This window comes from Lemur catta, chromosome 2, assembly GCF_020740605.2.
Source record: "Lemur catta isolate mLemCat1 chromosome 2, mLemCat1.pri, whole genome shotgun sequence".
Classification (NCBI taxonomy): domain Eukaryota; kingdom Metazoa; phylum Chordata; class Mammalia; order Primates; family Lemuridae; genus Lemur; species Lemur catta.
Window position 1 is genome coordinate 45,580,585 of NC_059129.1, and position 20,454 is coordinate 45,601,038.

The 20,454-nt window shown below is 39.4% G+C and overlaps 1 protein-coding gene, 1 non-coding gene and 1 pseudogene across 2 annotated transcripts in view; 2 read left to right on the forward strand and 1 right to left on the reverse strand.

The window, feature by feature from the left end:
• SLC26A8 (solute carrier family 26 member 8) overlaps window positions 1-20,454 on the reverse strand; it is a 58,653-nt gene that overhangs the window by 14,264 nt on the left and 23,935 nt on the right. Inside the window, exons 8-15 of the mRNA XM_045543595.1 lie at window positions 15,503-15,650; window positions 14,175-14,288; window positions 9,418-9,495; window positions 2,526-2,621; window positions 1,290-1,396; window positions 1,133-1,202; window positions 609-701; window positions 359-490 (exon numbers count right to left, since the gene is read on the reverse strand). Of these exons, the coding sequence (XP_045399551.1) occupies window positions 359-490; window positions 609-701; window positions 1,133-1,202; window positions 1,290-1,396; window positions 2,526-2,621; window positions 9,418-9,495; window positions 14,175-14,288; window positions 15,503-15,650 (838 nt within the window). The remainder of the gene's footprint in view (window positions 1-358; window positions 491-608; window positions 702-1,132; window positions 1,203-1,289; window positions 1,397-2,525; window positions 2,622-9,417; window positions 9,496-14,174; window positions 14,289-15,502; window positions 15,651-20,454) is intronic.
• Window positions 3,710-5,438, forward strand: LOC123633479 (annotated as a pseudogene).
• Window positions 17,494-17,633, forward strand: LOC123633607. Its single transcript, XR_006733640.1, has one exon. It is a non-coding gene; the product is annotated as a U4 spliceosomal RNA (small nuclear RNA).

The window sequence follows — 20,454 nt, forward strand, 5'->3', positions numbered from 1 at the left end:
CACTTATTTTCAGAAATCTAAAGCTAGACAGCTAAAAGCCAAGGAAATAGGTACAACTATGGAATTACTGACAGTCTCAACAGGCAAACTGTACTCTTGTCACTGGCCATCCAGTAGAATTCAGAACATCTCTTCCTACCTATTTTCATGTCCAAATTTGAAGCTCAAAGGAGAACCTTGTGTCTTCATATCTGAGTAGAAATCTTTGATTTCCAATTCTCCATGGTTCATCTAAAACTCAAAATCCCTTAGAGGTTTTGATTTTTTGTTGTTGTTTTGTTTGCTTTTTTAAGAAACTACTAGTGCACTTCTTTATAAAGGATGGAGAGAAATGCAGGAAAGAAAAAGCATTTCTAACCCTGGGTGGTGGCTCCTGTTCATCACAGTCGCAGAAACACCTACAGATCTTTTCTTCCCGTAGGTTGGCATCACTTTGATTGAACAAGGCAAAAATTTCTTCTTCTTTAAGAGGCACCCTTTGCATATCAACCTGAAAGATACAAGAGGTGTCTCACACAGAGGATGAGCAGTGGAGAAGGCAAAAGGTGGACAGGATGCTTGTAGGGAGAGGGGCCAGGTAGAGGAAGGCAGGGCAGAAGAGCAGTGACCTCTTTTAGCAGCTTGTGTTTTAGGTGGTAAACATTCACAAATGTAACAGCATTGCAGCACTGGAAGACTTTTACCCCAGGAATGCTGATAATCTATAAGACAAAATGTGAAGTTGAAGGAAACTTCTCAGTTCTTTTATGGAGTAAGAATAATAAATCTTTAGAACCTCCTAGAAAATCTGAATTCTTCTGTATTAGAGATATGAACTAGAAAATTCTTTCCTCACATTTTCACCCCCTGCTTTTCCTGCTTTCTTCTTTTCCCCTTCATTTCCTCACTCCTCTTTCTTGGCCTTCCTCTCCTTAAAGGACATTTAAAAATTATCTTTAACTGGCTGCAGTACTATAAGGATTTGGCTACTTAAGAACCCACCTCTACCTTTGTGCTTTACTTCCCCCACCTTTGCTAATGTGTATCTGCAGTGCAGGAAACAAGAGCAAAGGGATTCTGTAGAAAAACTAAACTCCAGGCTTGGTCCACCCCAGCCCTTAGGCAGAGGAGTGGCACTGATTTGGATTCTTACCTCGCCATAGTCCAGGTTGCTTCTGTAAATGTTGGTATTAGGGATTTGACCCAGGAGAAGAATCTGAGTTCTGAAAGAAAACGCACTTGCCTTTAGGTCAGGGTTGCCTTACCTTGCCATGCCTAACCTCAGCCTCCTCTTACCTGAGACTAAGTACCTGTGTGAACGAACAGTGATGATGAAGAAAGTAAAAACTAATGAAATAAGTAGTCCAACGTCCAGTCCCAGGAAAATAGCAGATAAGAATGTCACTATCCAAATAGCCTAAGGGAAAAGGGAATGAGGGGGAAAGCAAGATCATGAAAATAAGCAAATTTGAGAAAATTACCAGTCCTGTCTCTCAGCTTGCCTTCCCTCTCTCCCTTCCTATACCTGGGATTTAGAGAAAAAATTCCTCAGTCACATGGACTGGTGCCATCACAAATAGCTGGGCCCTCAAGGCTGCCTAGCAAATCTTTTGTATATCCCTGGTTATCTCTCTCTTTAATTTTCTGTCAAAACTTCAGTCTCCTCATGTGCAAAATGAACATAATAATATCTACCTTATAGGCTTTGTTGAGATTAGAAGTACCATTCATACACCAGCCAGAACAGTTTGCCAAATGGTAGTTGCTATCTGAAGACCTATAGTAGTTGTTGCAAACGTTTACCACCCCCTACCCCACCACCCTCTCCATCATTCTCAGTAGGTAACCTTATCTTCCTCTTCACAGAAAAAAATAGGCTGAAATTCCCTTAAATATTTACTTCCCCCACCTCCTGCCACTTGTCAGTGTCTACACTCAACCCTTCCCCATTCTCTCCAGCCCCGTTGGAAGTGCTGTCCCTCTCCTGGGCAAGAGACTCTATCTGTGCACTGGGCCACAGCCCCTCCGAGCTCCTCAGGGATCTACCTCCACACGTTACACCCTTTTGTATTTCTCTCCTCTCCTGGGTCCTTCTCCTCTTATCACTTTTGTTTCTTGCTGTTTTCCGTTTCTGACAGCTGGTTTTGTGCCCTGGAGAGGAGGAGGGTGCTCCAGCAGTTATTCTGCCTGGCAAGACACCTCCTTCTCTAATTAGGATTGGTGTCTTCTTTCCTAAAATGTATTTACATTAATTGGATTAAAAGTCATTCAAATATGCAATGAAAGGCAAACCCTTTTTACTAGATTTGCATGTAGCAGTAGCCACTTAACTAATCCCTTTTATTTAATTTTGCATAGTTGGAATGAGGTCTCCATGTGTTCATGTGCCAACAACCTTGACTTTCCTTTTTTAAAAAAAAATAAGAGTCCTTGGCATCAAAGAGTTGCTAGTATTCTCCAGGTCCATGGCTGCCCTTTTGCTTTTTCTCCCTCTCTCCAACTTTCCCTCTGTGCTCCCCTTCCTCAGCCAGGGCATCTACACTCACACAGTCATATTGGTCCTTCCTCCATAGACTGGGTAGGTGGTAAATGGTTTCAAGGTAGGGAAGGACGTTGCTCAGAATAATACCAGCCAGCAAAGCCTGTGGGGGAAAAATTAACCCTGCTTCATTTACCCTTGGAGGGGTGGGGGAGAGTAAAACTCCCAAATCCCCACAAAGGAACCACAAAAAGTTAGCAAGCCTTGCCACCCAGAGATATTATGTGTTTTTATTTTATATGAATACCATGTCCATGTCCCAACTCACTGTTCAATCAAATAAATATTCTCTATATTTTTCTTTGCTCTCCTCCATAACTTGTCAGACTCACAAGGCAAGGTCAAGGCAAGGCCAAGACCTGACTGATTTAGCCAGTAGCACTACAACAGCTCCCTTTTAGATTCAGAGAGTTTATTACTCACATAGACAGTGAGAGGAAGATTAGCCCAAGTTACAGTCATCTACCCCCTTCCATTTCAGTGTTGTCACTTTTGGTGTGCAGGGCACCACCCACAGGGAGCTGACACCTTTGGCTACATGGCCTTGCCTTGTCTAGTTTGCTTGTCATGTCTCTGTTTCCTACATTGTCTGGAAACCATTCTCAGATGAGATGATGAGTTAAGAGAACTTCCACTCACAGAAACCCTAAAATAGTTTCTACTGGGCTTTTATTCAAGTTTAATCATGATATACTGTAATGATTTCACTAATGAGATACGATTTTTTGTTCATCAAGTTAAATGAGCAAATTAAAAACATTGGTAATAGCTCATAAACATGGTTGTTGAGTATAATAGGGCACTGTCCTTCTGGAATATCATCTGGCCATATATCAAAAAATGCTGATGTGGGCCCTGACTTCACCGTAATGCAATATAATAATGTAACAAAATTGCACTTGTACCCCATGAAGAGATACAAATAAAAAATAAATGGGAGTTCTCCTGCCTTCACCTTGGCTCATGGTCATCCCACCATGGCGCTGTCATGGGTGCTGCCCCAGAGAACTGGCTGAGGCTGTGGCTGGAGGCCAGGTGCTGGCGGTGGGCACTGACTTCTCCCACATCCATCTGACTGATCTGGATACTATTGATCTCAGCAATCTAAATAGGCAGTTTTTGTTTCAAAAGAAACATATTGGAAGATCAAAGGCATAGGTGGCAGTTTTACCCAAAAGCTAGTGTCATGCCTACCATGACAGCACTATGAACCCCAACTATAATATGGAATTTTCCACAGTTTATATCGGTTATGAATGCTTTAGATAACAGAGCTGTCTGAAACCATGTCAATAGGATGTGTCTGACAGCTGATGTCCCTCTTATTGAGAGTAGACCTGCTGGTTATCTTGGGTGGGTAACTACTATCGAAAAGGGTATGACCAAGTGTTATGAATGTCATCCTAAGCCAACCCAGAGAACTTTTCCTGGCTGCACAATTCGTAACACACCTTCAGAACCTATTCATTGTATCATTTGGGAAAAGTATTTGTTCAGCTAGTTGTCTGGGGAAGAAGATGCTGATCAAGAAGAGTGTCTTGATAGAGCTGACCCTGAAGCTGCCTGGGAACCAATAGAAGCCAAAGCCAGAGCCAAAGCATCCACTGAAGATGGTGACATTGAATGTATTTCCATTGAGGAATGCACTAAATCAACTGGGTATGATCCAGTTAAACTTTGTACCAAGCTTTTTAAAGATGGTATCAGATATCTATTAACAATGGACAAACTATGGCAGAAAAGGAAACCTCCAGTTCCACTGGACTGGGCTGAAGTACAAAGTCAAGGAGAAGAAACCAATGCATCAGATCCACAAAATGAACCCCAGTTAGGCCTGAAAGCACAGCAGGTTCTAGATGTAAACAGCTGTACAAGTCTTTTTTCAAAGAGAACTGAGGCATTGAGAATTCCTTTAGCAGAATAGGGGGGTGGAGCTGAGCTCATGTGGGATAGGGATTACCCATCTGCAATGGATTTTGTCACCTCTGCTGCAAACTTCAGGATGCATATTTTCAGTATGAATACAAAGAATAGATGTGATATAAAATCAATGGCAGGGAACATTATTCCTGCAATCACTACTGCTAATGTAGTGATTGCTAGGTGGATGGGGTTGGAAGGAAAATTGAAGATTTTATCAGGAAAAATAGACTAGTGCAGAACAAATTTTTTGAATAAACCACCAAGCCCTAGGCCAGGCACGGTGGCTCACACCTATAATCCTAGCACTCTGGGAGACCGAGGTGGGAGGATGGCTCGAGGTCAGGAGTTTGAGACCACCAAGCCCATGGAAGAAGCTCCTTGTGCCTTGTGCACTGGATCCTCCCAACGCCAGTTGTTATGTATGTGCCAGCAAGCCAGAGGTGACTGTACAGCCAAATGTCCATAAAATGACTGTTCTCACCTTACAGGATAAGATAGTGAAAGAAAAATTTGCTATGATAGCACCAGATGTCCAAATGGAAGATAGGAAAGGAACAATCTTAATATCTTCAGGAGAGAGACAGAAGCTAATAATCACAAGAAGTTGTCAGAATTTGGAATTAGAAATGGCAGCTGACTTCCTTCAGAACTACATTTATTGATTCACGTCCTTCATAGTGAAGACCTAAGAAAGGATGTTTAATTTGAAATTGTTGGTGATGCCTCAGAAAAAGTGGGGCCCAAACAAGCTGAAGATTCTGCCAAAAGCATAACCAATGGCAGTGGTGACAGAGCTCAGCCTTCTACCTCCACAGCACAAAAGCAAGATGACGTGCTCATAGTTGATTCAGACGAAGAAGGTTCTTCAAATAATGCTGATATCAGTGAAGAAGAACGAAGTTGCAAGAGGAAATTAGATAAGAAGGAGAATGTCAGTGCAAAGAGATCAGGTGTAGAATAGACAGAAGAGCTTGATGATGTTATAGCATTACATTGAATAGAAACGCCTCTTGACAGAGCCTCTTATTACATTGGTTTATCTGGGCAGAAAGATTGTTTATTATGTTCTTTGTTCCAAAGGAAAAAAACTGACACCAGTGACTTGAAAATGATTTCGCTCCCTTTGAAAGCATTCATTTTGCTAGAACTATTAGAAACATTGCAGTATGCTGTATTGAAAGTAGGAATATATTATAGTTTTAAAACCCTTTGAACAAAGTGATTGCATAACTAGTCATGAGATGAAACAACATGATACATGTTGCCTTTTTAATGTAAATATTCTTATGTATCATTTAATGGTTTCAAAATATTGTGGTTTGGGAAAGTTGATATGTGGTCATAAATATTATGCCTTTAGTTTTGGCTAGAAGAATAATTATTTTTAGCTTAGATCTAACCATTTCATACTCTCAACTGACTGAAACAGATTCAAAGAAGTAAATGTTAACTGGCACTAAGTATATTAATGTATAACAATGTTAATTTACTCAAGTTTTTGGCTTGTACTACCTGGTGTTCTGTGTAAGAAGCCAATTTTTGTGTATTGTTACAGTTTCAGGTTATTTATATTTGATGTTTTATAAAACTCAAATAAGACTATATTGTACTTATGGACTAAATAAATGGCATCTGCATACTTGTTAAAATAAATAAATAGATAGGAATTTCTTTTTTAATTCTAAAAATAAAGACATAGAACCCACCTCTCCCCCATGCTAGTATTCTTTCACACAAAAATTTTGTTTTACTTTTAGAAACTTTTCCTAAATAAAGAGAAGGGTAGATATACAAAATTACTTATTGTTGTATTATTTATAATAACACAAATGCAGACAACCTAGTTTTCCTATAATAAGAAAATGACTAAATGTTATAGCAAGAAATATTATGCTATGTATTAAATAAGACCAAGAATACAAAATTGTGTGTGCAGTTAGGTTACAGCTATTCAAAGTGGTATCCTTTCATAGAGAATTATATTGGTTGAATAGATGCTAAAATGTTAATAGTCATTTATTTGTGATTGTGAATGACATTTTTATCTATTATGGATTTTCCAAGGTTTTAAAAATGAGCATGTCTATTCTTCTATTGGAAAGCAAGCTTCCTAAATACAGAAAGTAATGATCTATACTCATAACAATATAAAAATTATCAGGGCTTCCAAGTAGAATCTAACCTACCTTAAGAAACATTTTTCTTGTGTTCATGAAGTCCCTGCATTGGTTTAATATTTCTTAGCCTATGCCTAGCTGTCCTCTCCTCTATAAAGTCTGCCTGGGAATTAGAACTCATCCTACCATCAGGAATGGCTGGGTCCAAGCTCACTCTGTCTTTCTGAGGATACCCAGTGACCAGTGGGACACAACAGTTAGTAGAGGAAGGAGGAGCAAAGACGAAGGCAGCAGAAATTACTTCCTTCCCACCATACCATCTTCTTTCCCATGATACCATCTTATTTCTAGTCAAGACTCTCCAAACTTCCTGCAATCTGCAGAGACAACTTCCTAGGGTTTTCAAAAGATTTTTTTTTTTTTTTTGAGATGGAGTCTTGCTGTGTTGCCCGGGCTAGAGTGAGTGCCGTGGCATCAGCCTAGCTCACAGCAACCTCAAACTCCTGGGCTTAAGCTATCCTCCTGCCTCAGCCTCCCGAGTAGCTGGGACTACAGGCATGCGCCACCATGCCCGGCTAATTTTTTCTATATATATATATTTTAGTTGGTCAGATAATTTCTTTCTATTTTTAGTAGAGATGGGGTCTCGCTCTTGCTGAGGCTGGTCTCGAACTCCTGACCTCGAGCAATCCACCCGCCTCGGCCTCCCAGAGTGCTAGGATTACAGGCGTGAGCCACCTCGCCCGGCCTCAAAAGATTTTTGACTTGAACCAGGGAGTATGGAGAGGAAACAAATCTTTTCATAAAACAATATATGACAAAATTTTTACTTTTCTGAATATTAAGGTAAAACATGCTCATTGTATAAAAAAGAATTAAACTTATACATAATTTCTGTCATCCAAGAGATAACCATTATTAAAATTTTGATATGTTCTCTATATTTTTTCCACACACAATTGGAATAATATTGAGTGTATTATTTTGTATCATGTTTTTCAAAATTTGTGTTGGTCCTCTTGTAATTAGTTGAGCTCTTAGCCTGGATACTTCATTAATGACTCCAATAAGGATTTTGCAACAAGCTATCTGCAATTTTTTAAAGAAGGAAGAAGTAATTCATAGTTTAATACTCATAGAACCTTATTGTTACAGTAACTCAGATATTCCATTGATCAGATTATAGTCATATCTGCTCACCCAGACACACATAGTAACTAACACTTACAAAATTAATATGACGTAGAATGGCTAGCCAAAAGCAAGGGCTATTCTGTCCCCAACACCTTTATAATAAAGGAGTGCTACCACTTTTATCATTACCCTTCAATGAATCCTGACAGTTTTTGTTTGTTTGTTTGGAATTTTTAAAATTCTGCTTCTTCTAGCTGTTAAGAAAAAATATCAGTGTTCAAAGTAAGTTAGTAAGTGGCCCTTCTAAAATAGATTCCTAGAGTTATAGCATCCAAAGTGCTATATAAACCACGTTTTAGAGATGATTTCTGCCGGGAATCTGAGGACAGCTTGTGTGTTCAACACAGCTTATTAATTGCACACTCCTTGCAGAAGATTCCATGCCTGGACTCCAAGGTCCTTAATTCATAAGAGCAGAAGGCAGCAGCAACCTTGTGGTGGTCCTGCTCTATGAAACCTTGTATCAACCAGGTGGAAGGGAAGTGTTTAGAAGGATGGGGACAACATTTACAGCCACTCCAGCTTCAGGGACAGCCACCTCAATGTGTAAGCAAGCTGCTATATCAGCAAAGAAACCTCCCACTTCCCTAAGTACTAGATAAAAATAGCTAAAGGGAACATGAAGAAAACTTCAAAAGGAAATGATGGTCTCTGAGTATGGATCTATACTATAACTTAGAACAAATTGATTACAGCCAGTAATTAACATACCTGGCATCTCTAAGTTCAGGGTGATCAATTTCACATAAAGGGAAGAAATGTCACATTCATATATAGAGGCATCCTAGCTGAATACTGAGTTAAAACTCAACTTTCAGACCTACATTCCAGTGTTGTGAACTAACCAAGAGGCAGTGCTGTAGTAATGGGAGGACTGAGTTCACACAAATGCAGAACAAGGCCTTCTGGAAGCAGCGTGGGAAACCAGATGGTATGAATGCACAGTGAGTTTCCAAGCCTGTGTTGGAACCGGGGTCTGGCATCTGAAATCTATTTTGGTCATTTTTCACTGAATACTTACTTATAAAGTTTACTTTAGAGCTTAAGCAATAAAACAAGATTAATGAGAATGATAATAATAATAACTAATGTTTCTTGAGCACTTACTAAAAGTCCAACACTGTTATATCATTTTATATACATATGTTTTTAATATATATTTTTTGTGCACCCAAATTGGATTTTTATTTTTTTATTTATGAGGACAAAAATCATATACCATGAACTCAATGTTTTTAAATAAAAGCATTATGTTAGTTACAATAGCATCTATGTTTCAAAAATAATTAATGCAACATCAGTGAAGCAGTATTAATTAAGAAAATATTGGGTACATAGAAGAACTCACAGATACCTGCTGGCAAGTCCACATGACCTTATAGTTTAAAATACAGGGCTTTTGATTGAAATTTGCTTTTTTTCTAAATTTCGAAGTCATATATATTATTATATACCTTATATATAAATATACATATATTTCTCTGTCATTTAACTCCCAACCCTGTAATGTAGATACTGTTATTTTAAATGAAAGGAACTAAAGATAGGTTGGAACAACCCCTGGGGACAAGCCTAATGCAATTCTCCTTAGAGATGCCCTGCAAGGTGCAATCTGGAGATTAGGTCTCTCTTGACTTAGTTATTTATTTGATCAGTTCTACTTACATTTGGCAGTTCTTGGAATAAGTGTCTCACCTTCACCATCAGGAGCAGCATCACACCTGCGCCTACCAGAGATGCAAACTGAGGAGACAGAGCCGGTTGGAGAGAAACCATCAGGAACATATTGGTCCCTGTCTGCAAGCAAGGCCTTCTGCTTGATGAGAAGCATGTCATTTTTTCTTAAAAGGAGGTGGGTGCAGCATAGGTGCATTTTTGTTGAACTAACATTTTCGGGTCTTATTGAGTGCCAAACATATACTAGTTACTCAATAAATATTTGTTGAATGAATGCATGAATGCTCTTTGAAAAGCTCCACATTGTCCTGGATGTCTGAATCTTTATTGCCACAGCTCTGTGCTGTGAATCTGAAGTCTCCTATAATCTCATTTGCATTCCCTCCTAATTTTAACCTCTCCTTGCACAACTTAGAAAAGCCCTAGTAGACTCCTCACTGACAGCCCTAAAATCCCAACCATCCTGCTTTGGGTATAAATATCCCACCCGTCACCCTCCTGTTTGGAGCTTGGATAACTTTCCATCTAACTGCTTCAGTGGTGCTTCATCTTAAAAAATACAATGATAATCATATCCCGTTTTCCTGCTTCAGTTTCCCTCTGCTTCAGTGTAAAAAAAAAAAAAAAAAAAAAGCTACAAACATGATACCAGGCTGTATATAGCAGCTCTGGATCCTATCCCAGCTGGGTTCACTACTCTGGGCTCAGTGTCACTTGGTAAGCAGTGATTCTCACTTGGCAAATAAAGGTGGAAAGCTCCCGCTATGAGCCCAAGGCTCTCTGGACATAGTCTTCAACTCACTGTATCCTTTATTGGTAAATTTCTATTTTTTAAGCTCCTAGTAGTAAAATAATATAAAGCAATATCATTTGCCACTGTGATGGGGAGTGGGGGATGGGGTAAAACTGTAAGCACAAATCAAAATAATGGCATATACTAGTAAGAACTGAGGGAGTCTCACAAATCCAATCTATTAAAGGACCACTCAGCAATGATTCCCTAATTTTCTCTTTATTTTTTATGTGGGGGAAAAATACCTTCCTACTGGGTTCTCTGTCACTACTCATTTCTATTTGCCATATAAATGTGTTGCTGAAAATAACAGCAGTGCATATCAATGTCCTACTTCCTTCTTTCCCCATCCCAGCCGACTTCCAGCTACTGTGTGTGGCCTGACGTGGACAAGCTGAGGCACACGAGAATAGTGCAAGCAGAAGGATTCAGGAAACGCATCAACTGAAACTTAGGAAGCTCCGATGGCAAACATTTCATACACTGTGGAACCGAAACAGGTAACTGAGCGCATCAGCCCCTCCAGCCGGTTCACACCAGCCTGTTTCTGGATCTAATTTACCGCTCTGGCTTCAGTTGGTCTTTGCTGGCACTATGTAAAAAAACTACTTTGATAAATGCAGGAAAATAAATCAGGCCTTTTCTTTCCTACTACTTCTTTTCTCCAACATTCTTCTGATTATTTTTAAGAAAATAAAGACAGGCAGGCAGCAAAATGAGTTATATAAAATCTAGATTAAAATGAGTACAAACTAGATACTGAATCCCATAAAAGTAGCTGCTCAGAGAGGGTTGGAGGCCTGCCAAGAGTTGCGTATTCCTCTCGGCTGCACATTCATGGGAGTGGGCTTTGGGATCCGAGGACCACCCTCAGTGGCATTAAGCCTCGGGAAGATGCTTGGTAGATCTCAGAAGCTCAGTCTCAGTGCCTGAACAGGGTCTAAAAACAGCAAGCGCTGTAGAACTGTATCTCATGCATGTTTTGCTTTCTTCTCTAATTTTCTATCACTTTTCCAGGCTTTCTCGAACAAAGACTGCCTTCTCTCCAGGGATTCAAAACCAATGGGAGTTCCCACAGCCATGGCCACTGTCGACATGCAGACCCTCAGACACCCCTTGCTCCGTATGTGGTGGGTTCCATGAAGTAGGACAGCAGATTGTTGAATGCCTGCCGGAGAACTAGGGACCTGGGGTAGAAGCTATGATTTTTGAATATCTCTTAAGTAACAGGCACTGTGTGGACACTATTAGTGTCTATTAAATCTCACGACGGAAAGGTTGGTTTTATCCCCATTTTACAGACGAGAACTGGAGCCTCAGAGAGCAAAAGTAATTTGCCCAAGATCATGCACATCGAGGAGGCATGGAATCAGGTTTTAAAGCCCCTGATCATCTGACTCCAAAATCCAGGTACTCTCCACTGCCCCATTTGCTTCCTCTCTCAAAAGAACATAACAAATTTCTCTCTTTTATAATAACCCATTTTTAAAGCAATTCTAGGGGCCTGGGCAAAAAAGCCAGTCCAAGGAAGGAACCCAGTCATGGAGAACAGAGAAGCACAGTAGTCAAAAATGGATGAGCAGGAGGATGGAGTGGGGGGCAATCCAGCTGGCCACAGGCCTAGGGCTTGTCACACCCCCCTGCTATGGGCCAAGCCTGCCTATGCCTCAGGCTGAGGCTGTGGCTAGAAGGGCCAGTAGGTTTTGTTGCAACCAGTAGAGAGAAATGAGTTCTAGCCAAGGAAAATTAAAGTGAAATCCAGACACATATACACAATTTGTACCTATGCCAGATAAAAAATAAAAATAAACTGACTGGTCATTTTTGAGAGGTTCAGAGCCAGCTCCCTACTTTTCTTTCCTGTAGTCCTGAAGAAATTTGAGGAAGTGGGGGCATTCTTAGGCAGACTAAATAGAAAGCCCTCAGAGAGAAGGAAGGAGTGGAGAGAACACGCCACTGCTATGAGAAAAAGAAGGCTGAAGGAGTCTCAGAGGCCTTTTCTGGTCCAGATCAGAAAATCAGGAGTGGAGTCTGGGCAGCTGCAGTGTGTAGGGCCAGGGGCCAGCGGCCAGCAGCATTCTCTGCTTACGCAGGGATTTGCTCTGGGCATATCAAGGTCTCAGGGAAGGGCTTATCAGCATCCCTAGGGACATGCCTCCCCGTGGAAGGCACTGCACTTCATTGACAGGTGTCACTAGTAGGAAATGTACTGCACAGGTGAATAAGGTGGCAGCAGGAAGCAGAATGAGAGCCATAGGCTGCCTTTGAGACAGGCCCTTGTCCAACAGGCTAAAATGGTAAAAAAGGGCTTGCTCAGAGGTTAGAAAGCCAATCATCTGCTGAGGCCCTCCCCAAACTTGGCCTTTCTATTCCCAGAATCAGTGAGTACAGTTGGTAAAGCTATTCTTCCTCCAGTCCACATTGCACGCACAGGATGGAGTCCTGCCTTTAGGCAACTCTGAAGTTGAACTGCAACCCTTCTTTCGCCTTTCATCTATACATATCCTAACCTCCTTTCGGAACTCCATGCAAGTCCCACTCCTCCATTGTTCTCCTGCTAGAAAAACTTATGGCGCTTTTTGTTCATTGCCCTCATTCTGCACTGAGTTTTCCTTGCACTTTGATTTAGGTTTTTCCACTTGTGTGCATCTTGTCTCCCAAATTTATGTTATGCTTATATACTGAACAAAGCAAGAGTGTCATAAAAAATTAGTAGAACTAAATCTCTGGAACTGCCATTTCCATTTCTTCTTATTGTAAAAGCTTCTCATTTTGACTGCGAAGTTTTTGCATGTTTGTATGGAACATCTTTCTTTTTAACATAGCCCAAATTCCTTCTGTCTGTCAAGCAGTAATGGAAAAGGCCAGTGGGTCTGGAAGAAGCTCTGTGACAAAACTCAGTCCATGTAAAAGTATATGATGTAGTCTTACTCTAGACCTGTGCTCTAGCCCCTGCCTAATCTTTCTGACTTTCACTAGCATTTACCTTATACTTCATCATAAATTCGCCCATGGACTGTGACACTTTATCTTTCCCCATTGAAATTTAGTGTCCATTCTTCTGACACATCAGACCTGCTACCTTCTTACTATGCTTCTGCAGCATAAGCTTGTCTTTGACTGCTGCCATTGCTTCCCTGCTAGCTGAACTAGTTTCAATTCTGATGGCTCTGTGACGTTTCATCACACTGCACAGCTGAGATGGGACACCTCTCTTGTTGTTATGTTGTAACTTTTGTATAAGCAGTTCAAAACTCATGGACATTGGACTTACAAAATCTCATGCCTGCAACTGGAGTTTGCCTGTAGTCTTCTCTGCTACCATCTGCCTTGCCCCCACCCCCTCCTCACCTAAACATTTAGGTTACTAATTCAGAATACCTGAAGAGAGGCTGACCTAGATAATTTTCTCTTACACAAAAGTGGAACAGTCATAAATTCCCTAGGCTCTCATAGACAAAGACCTGACTCCCTATCATGAAAGCCCTTTGCCATGCCCTTTGAGGAAGCCAGGAAAATTTTTAGTTTGCTGCCAGGGTGGAGAGAGTTGTATTAGTGCTTTCCTAGACTAGGTATGAGAATGCATCTTCCCATAGGAAAAAAAAAAAACAACAACGATGTTAATAGATGATAAGTTTAACTGAAATACTGTTATCCTTTAAATATGTTACATGGAAAATGATTTTTTTGTGGGCTAATATATGGAGACCTCTCACATATAATATTTCTATAGAAAATGACTTTTAAGCTTCACATTGATATGTAACTTTTAAGATAAAATCTGAGCAAAAATTAAGGCAAGCATGAAATCCAAATTCTTCCAAGAAGTCTTTCCCATCAAGCCTATCACTAAAACAGCAACAAGATTAAATGCATATAATCCCTTCAACAAATATACATACGAATTGACATAGCTTTTATATATTAGAGATCAAATCCTATTTCAACACACCTGTTGTCTTCCTCCAGATTTATTCTGAATAATAGTCCTGGCAGCAGCACCAGTAAACACACAAGATTTGAAAAATGAACTGACGACATTGCAAAGTCCAATGGCTAGTAAATCCTGTAAAGAAATGGCAGGCATTTTCAGCCCATTCTTTGTTAAAGAATGATGATTTGATTTTTTTTTTTTTTGAGACAGAGTCTCACTTTGTTGCCCAGGCTAGAATGAGTGCCGTGGCGTCAGCCTAGCTCACAGCAACCTCAGACTCCTGGGCTTAAGCGATCCTCCTGCCTCAGCCTCCCGAGTAGCTGGGACTACAGGCATGCGCCACCATGCCTGGCTAATTTTTTTTTTCTATATAGATTTTTAGTTGGCCAGATAATTTCTTTCTATTTTTTTAGTAGAGATGGGGTCTCACTCTTGCTCAGGCTGGTCTCGAACTCCTGACCTCGAGCAATCCACCCACCACGGCCTCCCAGAGTGCTAGGATTACAGGCGTGAGCCACCGTGCCCGGCCTGATGATTTGATTTTGAGCTAAAGGTATACTGTTCATTTCTTGTGTATGAAGACAGGGTTTACATCACTTTAAATAACAGATTGAAATATTCTTAGAAACAACAAAAGGATGGCAAATCTGATGTTCTAGATTAAACTGAATCTTCATTTCAGCTAGTGATCATTAGGAAAGCACTTTTTCAAGGTGAGAGGATGAGATTCTTGCCTTTTTCTTCTCTTTCACATGATCACAAGGACTTAGAATGACAGGGAGAAGCACAGTGCTCTTCTTCTGCCTTCCTTCCATACCATCCTAAGAGTCAAACTGGACACCTATTGCTTTCGTATTTCCCTCCTGAGTTCTAGGGAAAAGGCTGAACTCAGAGAAGTTGAAGATTTTCCCTAAAAAAAAAAACCAAAACCAAAAGACAAAGAGTATTTCTGGGAGGCCAACTTAATATATTAGTAGCCTTGGTTTTATATAAAATAGTCCACAGCATTTCTTATTGTACCTCAGTACGTGGTTGACTTCTAAGGCCTTGGTGGAAAGAAAGATAAAATTAAGAAAAGTAGAACTTTCCTAGATTTACAACATGATGCCAAATGTTATCTTCTTGCCTTGCTGCACCATGTCTGTTCCAGGGGAATAACCTCATGTTAATTCAAGTGGCTTCAAAGTTAAGTATCCCTCCCCTCTCAAAAATCCTTTTGTGATTATAGTCCAAATTATGGTCCAAGTGACTATCTGAGTAAAGAAGAATCCAGCCTTCATGTTGGCCGGAGACTCAGATTAGAGAACAAAAGGCTTAAGGGCCAGAGGAAGTAACAGTCCTCTTACCTGGTTGGAATTGACTCTGTAGTTATGAGTACTGGAAATCTTCTTGCCCAGAAAAATGAGCAGAAAGGAGCTCACCAAAGATAAAGAGATGGCTTCTAAAATGATCTTGGGAAGAATGCTGAAATCTGGCGTTCCAGGAAACACGAAGCTGGAATAAAATAGTGGAATTATTCCTAGAGAGCAGGAATCTTTTATTGGCACTTCACCCACTCCATTCTTCTCATATGGGGCAGGCCTGGCCTCCCTTTAAAAAAAAAATGACAATAAGGAACCAGTAGAGCAACTGAGGCAGCAGCCTGCCAAAATCGCCAGCAAATCAAGCCAAGTGATAAAAGCCGTTAAGAGAACATGCTCTGCTGTCTTCTAGTTTCAGGTTTCTGCCATGTAGCAACAGCAATAAACAGAGCAGGTAAGCCACAAGGATTCGTGGAAGGTGGTTTCTTGATACTGTCTGAGACCATATCAGTGGGTAAACAACAGATATCATATCTCATATGTTTTAGAGCTAAAAGGCTCCGTGAATTCCCTTCTATTCGCACTCAAATTCTTCATGGTATAACTTTAGTCATTGTCCTTTATACAGATTACTTCCAAATTCTACCCACACCTTCCCTCCTGTAGTTTTGAGGTCACCAGAATGTTGAGACGTTCATATTTTGCTGATAGACATGGTCATCTAATTCTAATCCAATACATTCTATTTCTACTAAGATCAGATCATATGCAAAACATTGCCAAACACCTATAAACCATGATCAAAATCTCTTTTCAGACATATCTCCCACCCTATTGTTAGCTAGGAAATTCTACTTGTTTAACACAATAAACTTTCTTCTTTGTCGTTTTTGTCATCGGATTGCTGTCCAGAGAATTGAGGTGTGTCCGGATTCTCACAGGAATGAATACTTGTCTATTCATGCATTGGTTTAGTAATTTTACTCTGTTGTCCAGAGCAATTTTTTTTTTTTTTTCGGAGACAGAGTCTTACTTGGTCGCTCTGGCTGCAGTGCAGTGGCATCATCATAGCTCACTGCAACCTCACTGCAAACTCCTGGGCTCAAGCCATCCTCCTGCCTCAGCCTCCTGAGTAGCTGGGACTATAGGAACATACCATGATGCCTAGGCTGATCGTTCTATTTTTTGCAGAAATGGGTCCTGCTCTTGCTCAGGCTGGTCTCGAACTCCTGAGCTCAAGCGATTCTCCTACCTTGGCCTCCCAGAGTGCTAGGATTACAGGCATGAGCCACTGAGCCCGTCCAGAGCATCTGTTGAGTCAACTCCTGTGTGATCAGTTTCAGGCTGTGACTTCTTAGAAGTCAGAGACTATGTTTGTGGTTCCATTTATATGCATGCAGCATAGAACCACCTGTAAATGTTTGATATTTTATTTTTAAAGTAAAAAATTTCCAAACAGTTACAAAAGAAGAAAAGATTGTATAATGAGCCCTTGTGTACTCCTCACTCACCTTTGACACTTAAGAATTCATGACCAATCTAATTTATCTGTATCCCTACCCAATGCCTATTCCAAGATTATTTTGAATCCAATTCTAGGCATTATATCATTTCAATTATAAATACTTTAGTGTACTTCTCTAAAAGAAGTACATCAAAAATTATTTCCAATTCTTAATATTATCTAATATCTAGTGTTCAAGCTTTTCCAAATATCATAAACATATATTTTACAATTTGTTCAAATCAGAATCCAAATAAGGTCCATACGTTACAATTGGTTGCTATGTCTCTTATATCTCTTTTAGGCTAGAGGTTCCTCCTCCATATCTTTTTTTTCTTCCTTGCAATTTTTTGGTTAAAGAAATCTGGTCATTGGTCTTACAGTGTTTCCCACAGTCTGGATTTTGCTGATTACATCCCTGTGTTGTCATTTAACATATTCCTCTGTTCCTTGTATTTTCTGCAAATTGGTAGTTAGCCCTTCAGGTTTGGTCAGCTATGGGACTGGTTTTTTTTAAACAGAAATACTTCATAGCTTTGCACAGTGGCAGTATCGTAGCCAATGAGGTTTATCCAAGGCACGATTGTTGCTAATTGAAACCTTTCCCAATACCCTACCATGATGACTTGCAATATAATTGGCATTGGCAATTTTTGGCGGTTCCTACGGGGACTGGATACAAATAAATAAATAAATAAATAAATAAAAGTTAAAGACAAAAATACTTCATAGGTGGTGATGTGTACTTCTATCAGGAAACACACAATGATTGACTCTTTTTGTGTTGTTAGCAGATGATATCCTAATATTCCTTAATGGTGATATTCTAATTCTGTAATTCCTTCTCTTCACATTGGCTGGAATATGTCTATAAAGTAAAATGTCTTGTTATCAACTATTTGGATGCCCAAAAGAGCAGTTCTTTTTTTAAATTTTAATTTATCTCTTGAGACAGAGTCTCACTCTGTTGCCCAGGATGAAGGATCATAGCTCACTGTAACCTTGACTACCACTCAGCCTCCCAAGTAGCTCAGACTCTGCAAGTGTGCATCACCACGCCCAGCTAATTTTTTGGGGGTGGTGGTGGTTAGATATAGGGTCTTGCTATGTTGTCCAGGTTAGTCTCAAACTCCTGGCTTCAAGCAATCCTCTCACCTTGGCATTCCAAAGTGCTAGGATTACAGGCATGAGCAGCCACCACGCTCAGCCTCAAAGAGCAGTTCCTGTAGGAAAGGCATGATAAATGCTTGATTCTTTCCCTTTATCGAACAATTTTCAAAATAATGAGTTTGTTCCCTACCATTTTCCAAGAGTGAAAAAATGAGTTTATTATCTTAGTATTTTTATATATTCATGTATTTAAACATATTTTATATATTTGGCCAGTAAGAGCATCAAAATGATCTACAGATTCAAATGCAATCCCTATTAAAATCCCAATGGTTCTTTTTGCAAATATGGAGAAGCCAATTCTAAAATTCATATGGAATTGCATGGTACCCTGAACAGCCAAAATAATCTCGAAAAAGAAGGACAAAGTTGGAGGATTTACATTTCCTGATTTTAAAACTTAAAAGCTACAGTAATCAAGACTGGTCTAAGGTACTGGCATAAGGATAGACATACAGATCAATGGAGGTCAGAAATAAACCTAGACATTTATGGCAAACTGATTTTCAACAAGGGTCTCAAGACAGTTCAATCAGGAAAGAACAGTCTCTTGACCAAATGATGCTGGGACAACAGGATATTCACATGTAAAAAAATGAAGTTGGACCCCTACCTCATAATATATACAACAATTAATTCAAAAAGGATCACACACCAAATTTAAAAGCTAAAATTATAAAACTCTTAGAAGAGAACATGGGGGTAAATCTTCATGACCTTAGATTAGGTATAGGTTTCTTAGAGATGACACGAAAAGCACAAATGACAAAAGAAAAAATAAATTCGACTTCATCAAAATTAAAAACTTTTGTGTTTCAGAGAATATATCAAGAAAATAAAAAGACAACCCACAGAATGGAAGAAAATACTTGCAAATAATATATCTGATAAGGATCTGGTGTCCAGAATATATAAAGAACTCCTACAACTCAACAACAAAAAGACAAACAGTTAAATTTTCTTTTTATGTGTGTTCATTTATTGATTGCTGGGAATACAGCCTATTGAGAATACATGACATGCATTTGGGGGAGAAATTAACTAAATCTGAAATGAAGCCATTCAAGAAGCCTGCTGTGAGTTAATAAGGTAGCACAGATTAGATCTAAGGACATGGTGGGGGCAACTCAAAGAACCACTTAAAGTTGTTATTAAGATGCTGGCAGCAAATTGTTTTTGAACTTATTTATTCTTAATTACTTAGGAATTACCAGGAAAGAGAGAAGATCAGTCTGCCTCTTTAGCTTAAACTAATGCTAAGAGGGATGCTGTGAGTCATTTAAGTACCCCCTCCAAATTATGCTCTTATTTCATGTTAAGGAAATTCCATTTTTACAAATTCTCCCATATCAATTTGTATGCCTCAGAATTATAAGCAGCTATGGAGACTTGGAAAAGGTTAATACAAACAGTTAAGTTTTTAACCCAGTTAAAAATAAGCAAAGGACTTAGACATTTCTCCAAAGAAGATATACAAATGGCTAACAACAGCCAGAATGATATACTATTTCTTAGTAGGAGGGCTATAATAAAAGAAGGAAAAAAACCCAGAAAATAAGTATTAGTGAGGATGTGGAGAAATTGGAATCCTTGTGCATCATTGTTGGGAATGTAAAATTGTGCAGCTGCTGTGGAGAACAGTTTGGTAGTTCCTCAAAAAGTTCAACACAGAATTACCATATGACCCAGCAATGCTACTCCTAGGTGTATACCTCAAAGAAGTAAGAATAGGTGCTCAAAAAAAACTTGCACATAAATGTTCATAGTAGCACCGTTCACAAAAGCCAAAAGATGGAAACAACTGAAATGTCCTTCAACTGATGAATGGATAAATAAAATATGTAGATCCATACAATGGAATGTTATGTAGGCATAAATAGGAGTGCACTGATACATGATACATGGATGAATTGTCAAAACATTATGCTAAGTGAAAGAAGCCAGACACAGAAGGCCACATATTGTATCATTATATTTATACGAAATGTCCAGAATAAGCAAATCTGGAGAGACAGAAAGTAGATATGTGGTGGCAAAGGGCTGTGGGGAGGAGCAATAGGGTATGACTACTAATGAGTTCAAGGTTTCTTTTTAGAGTAATAAAATGTTTTAAAATTAGATGGTGGTAATAGTTAAAAGAATACACTAAAATCCACTGAACTGCACATTTTCAAAGGGTGAATTTTATGGTATGTGAACTAGAATAGTTAGACAATATTATAAATAACCTTATGCCAATACATTTGACAACTTAGATTAAATGGGTAAATTCTTTGAATTACCAAAACTAAGGGAGTAGTCTCAAGAAGAAATAGACAACCTG